General features: G+C 52.7%; 1 protein-coding gene across 2 annotated transcripts in view; it reads left to right on the top strand.

Annotated features, from left to right (window-relative positions):
- The window catches only part of HECTD4 (HECT domain E3 ubiquitin protein ligase 4), a 366,009-nt gene that overhangs the window by 313,546 nt on the left and 39,269 nt on the right, over positions 1–13,194 (top strand). For both annotated transcript variants that reach the window (XM_075323933.1, XM_075323925.1), the window contains exon 64: positions 11,739–11,890. In XM_075323933.1, the coding sequence (XP_075180048.1) occupies positions 11,739–11,890 (152 nt within the window). The remainder of the gene's footprint in view (positions 1–11,738; positions 11,891–13,194) is intronic.

Here is a 13,194-nt window from a genome sequence, read left to right as displayed (position 1 = left end):
CGTTCTACGCAGGGGAGGGACACTCCCCACTGCTGGGGCGTCCCTCCTTCCCGGCAGGTCTCTATAGCCCTCCAGTTCCCGCTCTTTTATAGGAACGCCCCTAGTCCCGCCCCCTCTCTTCGCTCCGGCGGCCATTTCTCAGGCAGAGTTCACTCTGCTCTGGGACATTCTGCATCTCTGCTGAGGTGCTGCGCTCTGGGGGACCGGGTATCGGGATCTGGAGGGCACACAACACCGCGCTCAGCGGTCTGGTAAGCCACAGCCGGTCTCCGGTTGTGGACCTCTGTATATTCTCCCTGGGGTTCATTCTCTGCAAAGCCCCCACTCCAGCAGCATGTCTCACACAAGGAGCAAGGCTCCAAAGCTTTATTCTGCATGCACTGCATGTAAGCTCCTGCTGCTGAGCCGAGCATTTATCCACACTGTGATGGTTGCTCTAACTTGGCGGTGCCACAGCCTGGAGTCTCACCCCCAGTGGTCTCTCAGGCTGCTGCTGCACCTGTGATTGAACCCCCGGCCTGGGTAGAGTCCTTTTCTAGGTCCATATCCCAGTCATTTGCTGAGTCCATGGGACTTTGATGAATATGCATCAGCCCCCCTCACAGGGTGCCTCTAATACTCTTGACAGAGGACTCCTATCCTCTGACCTCCGTCCACCAGAGCTCACGGAGGATTCATCATCTTATCCCATCGATTTCTCTGAGGGTGACTCAGATCTTAGTGATTTGATTGCTTCTATTAATTCTGTGCTGGATCTCAATCCGCTAGTGTCAGAGGAGCAACTCTCTTTGGCAGAAAAACATCAGTTTACCTCGCCTAAGAGAGTGAAGAGTGTGTTCTTAAACCACTCCAGTTTTCAGACCGCTGTGACCAAACCCAGGGCCTGCCCTGACAAACGCTTTCCAAAGCGTGGTTCTGATGACCGGTTTCCATTTCCACCTGAGGTGGTCAAGGAGTGGTCTCACTCCCCAAAGGTAGACCCTCTGGTGTCTAGGCTATCAGCCCGGACCGTTGTGTCGGTGGCTGACGGCACCTCACTTAAGGATTCCACTGACCGTCAGATTGACCTTCTGGCCAAATCTGTGTATGAAGCTGCGGGGGCCGCGTTTTCCCCGACTTTTGCAGCACTGTGGGCTCTCAAAGCCATCTCTGCTTCTCTAGAGGAGATGCATTCCCTCACCAAGGAATCTATGCCTGAGATGGTTACCTTAACTGCTCAGGCTTCAGCCTTTTCATCTTATGCCATGTCTGCCATGCTAGAGCCTGCTCACCGCACTGCGGTGGCTTCAGCTAATTCTCTTGTTATCCGCAGGATTTTGTGGCTTCGAGAGTGGAAGGCAGATGCTTCTTCCAAGAAGTTTCTTGCTGGGCTCCCTTTTGCTGGTTCACGGATGTTTGGTGAACAGATGGATGAAATCATTAAAGAAGGTACTGGCGGGAAGAGTACTTCCATGCCACAAACCAAGACCAGGAAACCCGCCCAGGGTAGGAATCAATCGAGGTTTCGTTCCTTTCGTTCCTCCAACTGGTCATCCTCTAAGCCTTCCGCCTCGTCCGCTAACTCAGCCAAGGATCAGAAATCCAACTGGCGCCCAAAAGCGCGTCCGCAGAAGACCGCAGGAGGTTCTGCCACTAAGGCAGCTTCCTCATGACTCTCGGCCCGCTCCAGCCACATCCTTAGTCGGTGGCAGGCTCTCCCACTTTGGCGACACTTGGTTAAAGCAAATCTCCGATCAGTGGGTGAGAGACATCATATCTCACGGCTACAGGATAGAATTCTCTTCCAGCCCTCCAAACAGATTTTTTCTCTCAACTCCCCCCTGCTCCAAGGCCGCCGCCTTCTCGCAGGCCGTGGCGTCCTTGCTGACAAACGGAGTGATTGTCCCAGTTCCCGCTCAGGAACGGTTCAGAGGTTTTTACTCAAATCTCTTCCTAGTTCCAAAAAAGGACGGTACCTTCCGGCCCATCCTGGATCTCAAGCTTCTCAACAAGCATGTCCGGGTGCGGCATTTTCGCATGGAGTCTCTGCGATCAGTCATTGCCTCTATGACCCAAGGGGAGTTCCTGGCGTCCATCGACATCAGAGATGCCTATCTACATGTGCCAATCGCAGTGTCACATCAGCGTTGGTTACGTTTTGCGATAGGAGAGGATCATTTCCAATTCGTGGCTCTCCCCTTCGGGTTAGCCACGGCCCCTCGGGTATTCACCAAGGTCATGGCGGCAGTGATTGCGGTCCTGCACCTCCAGGGGTTAGCAGTGCTTCCTTATCTGGACGACCTTCTGGTCAAGGGTCCATCCAGCGCAGACTGTCAGCGGAGTGTTTCGCTCACTCTCGCCACCCTAGCCCAATTCGGGTGGATTGTCAATCTTCACAAATCCACTCTGACTCCGACTCAGAGTCTCACGTACCTAGGGATGCAGTTCGAGACTTTGCCAGCACTTGTGAAGTTGCCCTTAATCAAACAGCAGTCTCTCCGGGTAGCGGTGCGCTCTCTCCTGAGGCCCCGCCGTCATTCCCTCAGGCGCCTGATGCAGGTGCTGGGTCAAATGGTGGCTTCCATGGAGGCGGTTCCCTTTGCCCAGTTCCATCTGCGTCCTCTGCAGCTGGACATTCTCCGCTGTTGGGACAAGCGGCCTTCCTCCTTACAGAGGTTAGTGGCTCTGTCGCCACGGACCAGGAGCTCTCTTCAGTGGTGGCTTCGACCCCTCTCCCTGTCCCAAGGGCGCTCCTTCCTGGCTCCGTCCTGGGTGATTCTCACCACGGATGCCAGCCTGTCCGGCTGGGGAGTGGTACATCTCCACCACAGAGCTCAGGGCACTTGGACTCCGTCCGAGTCAGCCCTTTCAATCAATGTGCTGGAAACCAGAGCTGTGCTTCTAGCTCTCCTAGCCTTTCACCACCTGTTGGCGGGCAGGCACATTCGAGTCCATCAGACAAAGCGACAGCGGTTGCCTACATCAATCACCAAGGCGGGACACGCAGCCGCCTGGCAATGTTGGAGGTCCAACGCATTCTTCAATGGGCGGAGGACTCCAAGTCCACCATATCCGCAGTCCACATCCCTGGCGTAGAAAACTGGGAGGCAGATTATCTCAGCCGTCAATCCGTGGACGGTGGCGAGTGGTCTCTGCACCCGGCAGTGTTTCAGTCAATCTGCCGCAAGTGGGGCACTCCGGACGTGGACCTAATGGCATCCCGTCACAACAAGAAGGTTCCGGTTTACGTGGCTCGCTCCCACGATCCTCAGGCCTTCGCCGCGGACGCTCTGGTTCAAGACTGGTCCCAGTTTCGTCTGTCCTACGTGTTTCCCCCTCTAGCTCTCTTGCCCAGAGTCCTGCACAAGATCAGAATGGAGGGCCGTCGAGTCATCCTCATTGCACCGGACTGGCCCAGGCGAGCTTGGTATCCGGACCTGCTCCAATTGTCCGTGGAGATGCCGTGGCAGCTTCCGGACCGTCCAGACCTGCTCTCGCAAGGTCCGTTTTTCCGCCCGAATTCTGCGGCACTCAAATTGATGGCGTGGCTCTTGAGTCCTGGATTTTGACGGCTTCTGGTATTCCTCCTGAAGTCATCTCCACTATGACTCGGGCCCGTAAGTCTTCCTCCGTCAAGATCTATCACAGGACTTGGAAAATTTTCCTGTCCTGGTGTCGCTCTTCCGGCCATTCTCCTTGGCCATTCTCGTTGCCGACCCTTCTGTCTTTTTTACAGTCCGGTCTGCAGCTAGGACTGTCCCTCAACTCTCTCAAGGGACAAGTCTCAGCTCTATCAGTGCTGTTCCAGCGGCGTCTCGCCCGGCTGGCTCAGATCCGCACCTTCATGCAAGGTGCGTCTCACATCATTCCGCCTTATCGGCGGCCCTTGGATCCCTGGGACCTTAACTTGGTCCTCACGGTATTGCAGAAACCCCCCTTTGAGCCTCTTAAGGAGGTTTCTTTGTATCGTCTTTCTCAAAAGGTGGCCTTTCTAGTTGCCATAACTTCTCTCAGGAGAGTCTCTGATTTGGCTGCGCTCTCCTCGGAGTCACCTTTTTTGGTTTTTCACCAAGACAAGGTAGTTCTCCGTCCGACCCCGGACTTTCTTCCTAAGGTGGTCTCTCCCTTCCACCTTAACCAGGATATTTCCTTGCCTTCCTTCTGTCCGGCCCCTGTTCATCGCTTTGAGAAAGCGCTGCATACTCTAGATCTGGTGCGTGCTCTCCGGATCTATGTGGCTCGCACCGCTGCACTTAGGCGGTGCACCTCTCTTTTTGTGCTAACCACAGGGCGGCGCAAGGGTCTCTCTGCTTCTAAGCCGACCTTGGCCCGTTGGATTAGATCGACCATTTCGGACGCCTACCAGAGTACTCAGGTGCCTCCCCCGCCGGGGATCAAAGCACACTCGACCAGAGCTGTCTCTTGGGCTTTTAGGCACCAGGCTACGGCTCAACAAGTCTGTCAGGCTGCCACTTGGACTAGCCTGCATACCTTTTCGAAGCACTACCAAGTGCATGCTCATGCTTCGGCAGATGCGAGCTTGGGCAGACGCATCCTTCAGGCGGCTGTCGCCCACTTGTGAAGTTAGGCTCCGCCTACTTCTTAGTTTTTTCTGTTTATTTCCACCCATGGACTGCTTTGGAACGTCCCATGGTCTGGGTCTCCCAAAGGAACGATAAAGAAAAAGAGAATTTTGTTACTTACCGTAAATTCTTTTTCTTATAGTTCCGTATTGGGAGACCCAGCTCCCTCCCTGTTGCCTGTTGGCAATTTTCTTGTTCCGTGTGTTATCACCGGCTGTTGTCGTGGACAGAGTCTCCGGTTGTTCCGGTTCTTACTCGGTTCTACTTGTGGGTGGCTATTCTCCTTCAGCTTTTGCACTAAACTGGCTAGGACTGGCTACCAGGGGGTGTATAAGCTCAGAGGGAGGAGCTACACTTTTAGGTGTAATACTTTGTGTGTCCTCCGGAGGCAGAAGCTAAACACCCATGGTCTGGGTCTCCCAATACGGAACTATAAGAAAAAGAATTTACGGTAAGTAACAAAATTCTCTTTTTCTCTGACGCCTCATTGGGGGTAACAGGACCATGGGTGTTATGCTGCTTATCCATAGGAGGACACTAAGTAGATACAACAGACATTAGCTCCTCCTCTGCAGTATACACCCCCTGGCTGAACCAGGCAACCTCAGTTTTAGCTTAGTGTCTGTAGGAGGCACATCTCCTCAAGGTTTTTTATTTTTAGAGGGCGACGGTTTCCCCTAGGAACCGATCTCCCAGCACCATCATCAGGCGGGAACGCGGAGTGTCGCCTCCACCTACCCACTCCTGCGACGCTGGATCCTGGGCTGCATCTCACAGGACGACGGGTCTTACAGGCACCGATTTTCCAGAGCCCAGGTCAGATAAAAACTTCCTAAGTCCCTCTTGCAGGCTCTGAGTTGATACACGGCACCGGTGTGACCGGGCACAGCAGGCTGGCTCTGCCATCTCCACTAGCCTGGACTGAGGCAGTGCCAAGGCGAGATCCTCCCTGACTGGTTGGTGGCTATGCAATACCCCTGCAGGGATCCCCAGGGACCCCTGCAGAAACAATCCACCGGGGGAGGGGGAGGTCCCCTTCCCGCCGTTTTATTTCTTATTTTCAACTGACTCCCTTCTCGACACTCTTTTTAGTAGCGATAAGCCCCGCCCACGATAAGCCCCGCCCCTCGGCCCACGATAAGCCCCTCCCCCTCAGGAAAGCGCGCGAAGATCTCAGTGTGTTCCTCAGAGTGGGCTTCCTCCTTGCTGCAGCAACAAAGAACACAGGGTCATCGGCTGACTTGGGTGAGATACACCCCTTGCTTCCCATACTCTGCTTCACTTGTAGCTCTGCAGATCATTGCTGCCTCTCTTTGCATACTCCCTGCACAGGAACATGCTTAATTCAAAGGGCACTAAGAATTCTAAAGCTCACATAGTCTATTATTCACCCTGCACTACCTACCACGCTGAGCTACCACGAAAACACACCTCTTCTTTCTGTGAGTCCTGTACCCCTGTAGCCCCCCAAGAACCCCCTTCCACCACCGCTGCAACCGCTACCAGCCCAGAGCCTAGGGCTCCCAGCCCACCGGAATGGGCACAGTTTCTGTCCCAATCCATGGAAAAACTTTCCCAGAACCTGGTGCTGGCTATCCAATGTTGTCCTCCACACCCTTCTGGGCCCCTGGACGGAACGCAGCCTGATGACACCTATAGAGGGTCCTGAGGAAATCCGGGCACATGCTTCACCAGTTGCAGGGATCAGAAAAAGGGCACACGGCCAGGTGTCTCCGGTACTCTCTCATGGCCCTCCCTCGAAGGTACACAGATCAGGTTCTCCCACACGTTCTGTAGCTTCTGAGCAGCCGGAGGAGGGGGAATGCTGTTTGTACCAGGATGATTCCTTGGTTTCAACCTCCCCAGATGATCAAGCTGCGATAGACTCCCTTATTGCAGCAATCAACCAAACTTTGCATGTGGAGGATCCCCCATCCACTACTACTGACCATGCGGTCTCCTTTAAGAGGGCAAAGAAACCTCAAAAAGTTTTTGCTGACCACCCAGAGTTTCAAGATATCCTCACAAAGCAAAGGGAGAAACCGACACGCGCTTCGGTAACCGTAAACTTATGGAGTCCCGGTACCCTTTTGGCTTAGCTGCCCCTAAGGGCTGGGCTGATCCACCTTCAGTCGACCCCCCGGTCTCCTGCCTTGCCGCAAAGACTTTCCTGTGCTTACCCGATGGCTCCTCCATCAAGGACCCGACAGACAGGTGGAGCAGCTCGCTTGCTCTGCCTTTGGGGCCGCGGGTTCCTCCCTCTCGCCTTCATTTGCCTCCGTGTGGGTCACAAAGGCGATCACGGTCTGGGTAGAATCCCTTAACATTTTGCTTGAGGAATCCGTTTCCTCATACCCTCACAGATGTAACAGCTCAAATTGCCGCCGCGGCGGAGTACCTCATGCAGGCCTCCCTTGATGCTGCTACCTGCACAGCATTTGCCGCCTCAAATACCATAGCCGTCCGTAGAACCCTCTGGCTCCGACAATGGCGAGCGGACTCTGCCTCCAAGAAGTCTCTCACAGGCCTCCCTTATTTTCCAGACCGATTGTTTGGCGAACGTCTGGACAAGCTCATTTCTGACGCCACGGGAGGAAAGAGTCCCTCCCTCCCCCAGCTGAAACCCAGGACAACTTTTACCAGACTTCCACAGTCCTCGTACCGCTTCTTTCGGAACTCATTTGGTTGGTCGACATCCCGCTCTGCCCCCGCCACTATCGGCGGACTACGCAGGGACCGACCTTCTTAGCTCTCCCCGAAGCCCACCTCGTCATGGCAGCCTAGACAGAAACAGTCCAAGACTAGGGAGTCTCGTCCTCAACTTTTCCCCCCCTCCTGACTCCTTCGGCGCCCCTGAAGACACACTCATTGTTGGGGGTCGACTGCATTTCTTTCGACACATCTGGGCTGCCGCCTCAGACGACAATTGGGTGCGAGACCTTGTGTCTTCCGGTTACCACATAGAATTCCGGACCCAACCCCCGGGTCAGTTCTTTCTCTCAAACCCCCCAAAGACTCCAAAACAAAGCAAGGCCTTCTTCTCAGCAATCCACTCGCTCCAAACGGCAGGGGTGATAATACCTGTCCCGGACGACAAGAGGTTCAGGGGCTTTTATTCCAACCTCTTTGTGGTTCCCAAAAAGGATGGGTCAGTTCGACCCATCCTGGACCTCAAACACCTGAACAAACGTGCACATACGGAGATTCAGAATGGAGTCCCTAAGGTCAATTATTATGTCCTTGGTCGAAGGGGCATTCCTCGCCTCCATGGATATCAAGGACGCGTACCTGCATATACCCATCGCCCCAGCTCACCAAAGGTTCCTCCGCTTCGCGGTTCAGGACTCCCATTTTCAATTCGTAGCCCTACCCTTCGGCCTTGCCACCGCACCAAGGGTCTTCACCAAAGTCATGGCGGCCGCCATGAGTGTCCTTCACGCCAGGGGAGTAGTCGTTCTGCCTTACTTGGACGACCTCCTCATCAAGGCCACCTCCTTCCGCGACTGCTCAAACAGCGTGCAGATCACTGTGGACACCCTATCCCGCTTAGGCTGGCTACTGAATCTAGACAAATCATCCCCGGTCCCATCACAATGCATCACCTTCCTGGGTATGTCCCTGGACACCCGTCGTGGCTTGATATCTCTCCCTCAGGACAAGGCGATCGCTCTACGACAAGTGGCACGCTGCCTTCTACGTCCTCCATCTCAGTGCATTCGTTTCAGTATGAGGGTGCTAGGCAGGATGGTGGCGGCTATGGAAGCAGTGCCCTTTGCTCAGCTGCACCTCCGCCCACTGCAGCTAGCACTTCTAGCTGCCTGGGACAAGAGCCCCTTATCCCTGGACAAACATCTTCACCTGACGCCTTCAGTCAGGTAGGCACTCTGCTGGTGTTTTCGGTCCTCATCCCAATCGAAGGGGAGATCTTTTCTCCCAGTGAACTGGCTGGTTCTGACCACGGACGCCAGCCTCCTAGGCTGGGAAGCAGTGTACCGGCACCACACTACTCAAGGACGTTGGACGCCCCAGGAGTCTTCCCTACCCATAAACATCCTGGAAATCAGCGCAATCTTCCTCGCGCTCAAAGCGTTCCGCCCTCTGCTAGTGGGTCGTCAGATTCGAGTCCAATCGGACAATGCGACAGCTGTAGCCTATATCAATCGGCAGGGAGGCACCCGCAGCAAGGCAGCTTATCTCTAGGCCCACAGGATCCTCAGCTGGGCCGAATCGACAGGGTCAGTGATATCAGCGGTACACATACCGGGAGTAGAGAACTGGGCGGCGGACTTTAAGTTGCCAAGGCCTGGCCGCCGGAGAGTGGTCTCTCCACCCAGAAGTATTCCTACACATCTGCACTCGCTGGGGTGCACCAGACGTGGATCTAATAGCCTCAAGGTCGAACGCAAAGGTACCCGCGTTCATAGCCAGGTCACGCGACCCGCAGCCCATCGGCGCGGACGCACTAGTCTGCTCCTGGCACCACTTCTGCCTGCCTTACATATTTACACCTCTACCCCTGCTGCTGCGGGGGATCAGGAAGATCAAGGCAGAGGGAGTCCCGGTGATACTGATCGCACCGGACTAGCCCAGGTGCGCCTGGCACGCCAAATTAGTACAAATGCTCACGGCGCCTTCCAGACATCCCAGACCCTCTGACCCAAGGGCCCATTTCCCATCAGAACTCCAGAGCCCTGAAGCGGACGGCCTGGCCATTGAGACCTGGGTATTAACAAGAGCGGGACTCTCCCCTGCGGTTATCTCCACCATGATCAGCGCCCGAAAGCCTGCTTCATTCTGTATTTACCACCGTACGTGGAAGACCTTCCTTTCATGGTGCAGGGAAACTAACGTCCAGCCTATGCCTCTGGCGATCCCCAGAATTCTCGACTTTCTGCAGTCAGGCTTGCAAGCGGGGTTGGCTCTCAGCTCCCTTAAGGGGCAGGTCTCAGCGCTCTCAATCCTCTATCAATGCCGCCTAGCTTGCAAACTGCAAGTCAAGACTTTCCTCCAGGGCGTTTCCCATCTTCCCCCGTACAAACGGCCGCTGGACCCATGGGACCTCAATCGCGTTCTGGACGATCTCCAGAGGTCCCCCTTTGAACCTCCTTAAGGAATCCTCTCTTGCTCTTCTGTCCTGGAAGGTAACATTCCTGGTGACGATTACGTCCATCAGACGGGTTTCGGAACTGGCAGCACTCTCCTGCCGCGAGCCTTTTCTGATCTTTCACCAGGACAAGGTGGTTCTACGCCCCCTTCCGGATTTTCTTCCGAAGGTTCCTTCCCCGTTTCATTTGAACGAGGACATTGTTCTGCCTTCCTTTTGTCCACACTCAGTTCATAGGGTGGAAAGGTCTCTGCATTCGTTAGACCTCGTGAGGGCCCTCAGATATTTCGTATCTAGGACAGCCCCCTTTAGGAAAACCGACTCTTTGTTCGTCATTCCTGAGGGGCCTAGGAAGGGACAGGCAGCTTCAAAGGCAACTCTGGCTCGCTGGATTCGCTTTGCAATCCAGGAGGTCTACCGCTTGCAACACAAGCCCATTCCTAGTGGGCTGCAGGCTCATTCCACGCGAGCAGTTGGCGCTTCTTGGGCCATTAGGCTTCAGTGGTACAGGTGTGTAAGGCTGCGACCTGGTCTAGCCTACATACTTTTTCAAAGCATTACAGAGTCCATACCCAGGCTTCAGCTGAGGCAAACCTGGGTAGGAAAATTCTGCAAACTGCAGTAGAGCACCTCTCTCAGTAGGCGCTCCGGGCTGGCTGGGACTGGTTCCTGGTCCTTGGGTTGTGTTGTCGTTCTTTTATTTTGCCCACCCATGGACTGCTTTAGGACGTCCCATGGTCCTGTGTCCCCCAATGAGGCGTCGGAGAAAAACAGATTTTTGAGTACTCACCGTAAAATTGTTTTCTCTTAGCCATCATTGGGGGACATAGCACCCTCCCTTTTGCCCTGTTGGGCCTTGGTTCTCTCAGTACCTTATTTTGTTATGATTCTTTTACTCATGTTCCTCCTTTGAGATACGTTCTTACTACTTTTTCTCCTACTGCTTGTGCACTAAAACTGAGGTTGCCTGGCTCGGCCAGGGGGTGTATGCTGCAGAGGAGGAGCTAATGTCTTTTGCATCTACTTAGTGTCCTCCTATGGATAAGCAGCATAACATCCATGGTCCTGTGTCCCCCAATGATGGCTAAGAGAAAACGATTTTACGGTGAGTACACAAAAATCCATTTGTTGTTTTGGTTTTTTTTTAAATTACCCCACAAAATATTTCCAGAGGATAATGGATTTTGTGGATGAACAAAACAAAAGTTCAGAAAAACTTTGTACTATGGGATCCAACTAAATTACCTTGTTTTTCAGACTATAAGACGCATTTTTTCCCCAAAACTTTTTGGGGAAAGCGGGGGTGTTCATCTTATAGTCTGGATTTACCTGGCTTGCAGATGGAGGATGGGTGGTGGCAGCATTGGCTAGGGTTAACATGCGTGCCTGCTGTTTAAAGAAGATAATATTCGCTGCCCGTAGTCCCAGGTGTGGGGAGTAGGGAATATTAATTTTGGATTAGCCAGTAGCTGATGTCTGTGGGTGCATGGTAGTGACTTCATGCGCTGCGCCGCTTATACGCAGAAGTGAGTTCCTGGCATCCAAAGAGGATGTCGCGCAGCAGGGTAGAGGAGGGAAGGTGCATATAATCGTTTTGTTTTCTTTTTTAACGTGTGCGGCATAACAGGAGGTATATATACTGTACCAAGAAGGGCCCATCACGGGGGAAATATATACCAGGATGGGCCCATGATGAGCAACATACATACCAGTATGAGGATCATATATACCAAGATAGGGGACATTTGTACCAGTATGTGGATTACATATATCAGGATGGGGGACATATATACCAGGATGGGGAACATGCAGTTTATACCTTGAAAGGGACATTACCCCCATAAGAGTGTCGGTAGCAGATCTCCTCCCCCCCCCCCCCCTAACAGTGCATAATGACCACATTTTTGCTTCAGATTCTTTTCTTTTTCCTATTCTCCTTTTCTAAAACTTAACTGTTTTATTGTTCTGAAAATACGGTGGTACTTTTGGCTCTAAATTTCCAACATCTTAATCCAAATTCTTTGCAAAAGTATTGTACTTCTCATGGTAACTGCTTTTAATTTTTCTGTTAGATTCTACGGAAATATGGAGTTCCTAAACCAAAGTTTGACAAAAGCAAATATAGTAAAACTGGAAAGGAGCAGCACCCAGTAAAAGTTGTAAGCACAAAGAGGCCAGTGGGAAAGCCTTCTGCTAAAGACAAAGCTGTCCTAAATAGTGTGAGGTGAGTATTTTCTAAAGGTTCTTACCTGATCGAGGCTTAAGTGGAAAGTCCGGCACATATCAGAGAGAAAAAAAATGTACTACTTGTCCCTGTCACTAGATGATGATGACCTTTGTATAGCTGATGGCAGTAGGAAATGGACACTAAGTAGTAAGATTGTTAGCTCCTTCTGCCATTCTACACCTCACCTGGAGACACTGAGCTAATCTGTTATGGCTTTGTGTCTGTAGAGGCACACCTACGTACCTAACTTTGCAAGTTGGATCAGCTTTTTTTAGTTTTGTTTGTTTTCAATCTGTTAAAGAAAAAAAACACTGTCTTCATCCCTCTGCCAATAACAAAAACAGGAACCAAGCGGGTTATCCTCCAGAGGTGAGGTCACCTACCAACCCTCATTAATCCTCATTCCTGTGTGCTCTCACAACCAAGTAACAGTTGCTGAAGGGATGGCTGGCCCAGCTGTCTAGGGAGCTGAAGAGGAGGAGGAAGCAGGGAGAATAATCATAATTAGGTATTTCTTCCTTCTCTTGGTAGCTAGCAGTGTTAGTTCAGGTTTATGCTGAAAATCCAATGTATTCCCTCATGGATGTTTTGAGCCTGTTTTTACCTAGCTTCCACTATTATGGCTCATCTAATGTCTAATATCTGACCTTTACATCAACTATTCCTAACATTTTTGGTTACTCTCCTAGTCCAGTCTCCTTTCCTATAATTTAATGCTTGGCTTCTTATAGTTGCCTGTGTGACCATTTAGCCTGGCTACAGCAGCGAGGTCTACTAGGTTGCACCCTCCTCTCATTTTTTCTTCGGCGCTCCATTGGGAGACCCAGACGATTGGGTGTATAGCTACTGCCTCCGGAGGCCACACAAAGCATTACACTAAAAAGTGTAAGGCCCCTCCCCTTCTGGCTATACACCCCCCGTGGGAACACGGGATGCTCAGTTTTCAAGCTTTGTGCGAAGGAGGTCAGACATCCACGCATAGCTCCACTGTTTAGTCAGCAGTAGCTGCTGACTATATCGGATGGAAGAAAAGAGGGCCCATATAGGGCCCCCAGCATGCTCCCTTCTCACCCCACTTGTGGTTTGTCAAGGTTGAGGTACCCATTGCGGGTACGGAGGCTGGAGCCCACATGCTGCTTTCCTTCCCCATCCCCCTGAGGGGCTCTGAGGAAGTGGGATCTTACCGGCCCCCAAGCCCTGAGGCCGGGCTCCATCCACAGACCCATAGAACCTGCTGGATACGGAGCTGGGTACCGTTCAGGGACAAGGCCCTGCAACATTAACAGGTACTCTGTGTCCCC

This window comes from Anomaloglossus baeobatrachus, chromosome 1 (assembly GCF_048569485.1).
Source record: "Anomaloglossus baeobatrachus isolate aAnoBae1 chromosome 1, aAnoBae1.hap1, whole genome shotgun sequence".
In the NCBI taxonomy this organism is placed as follows: domain Eukaryota; kingdom Metazoa; phylum Chordata; class Amphibia; order Anura; family Aromobatidae; genus Anomaloglossus; species Anomaloglossus baeobatrachus.
This window is presented reverse-complemented; position numbering and strand designations above follow the sequence as displayed.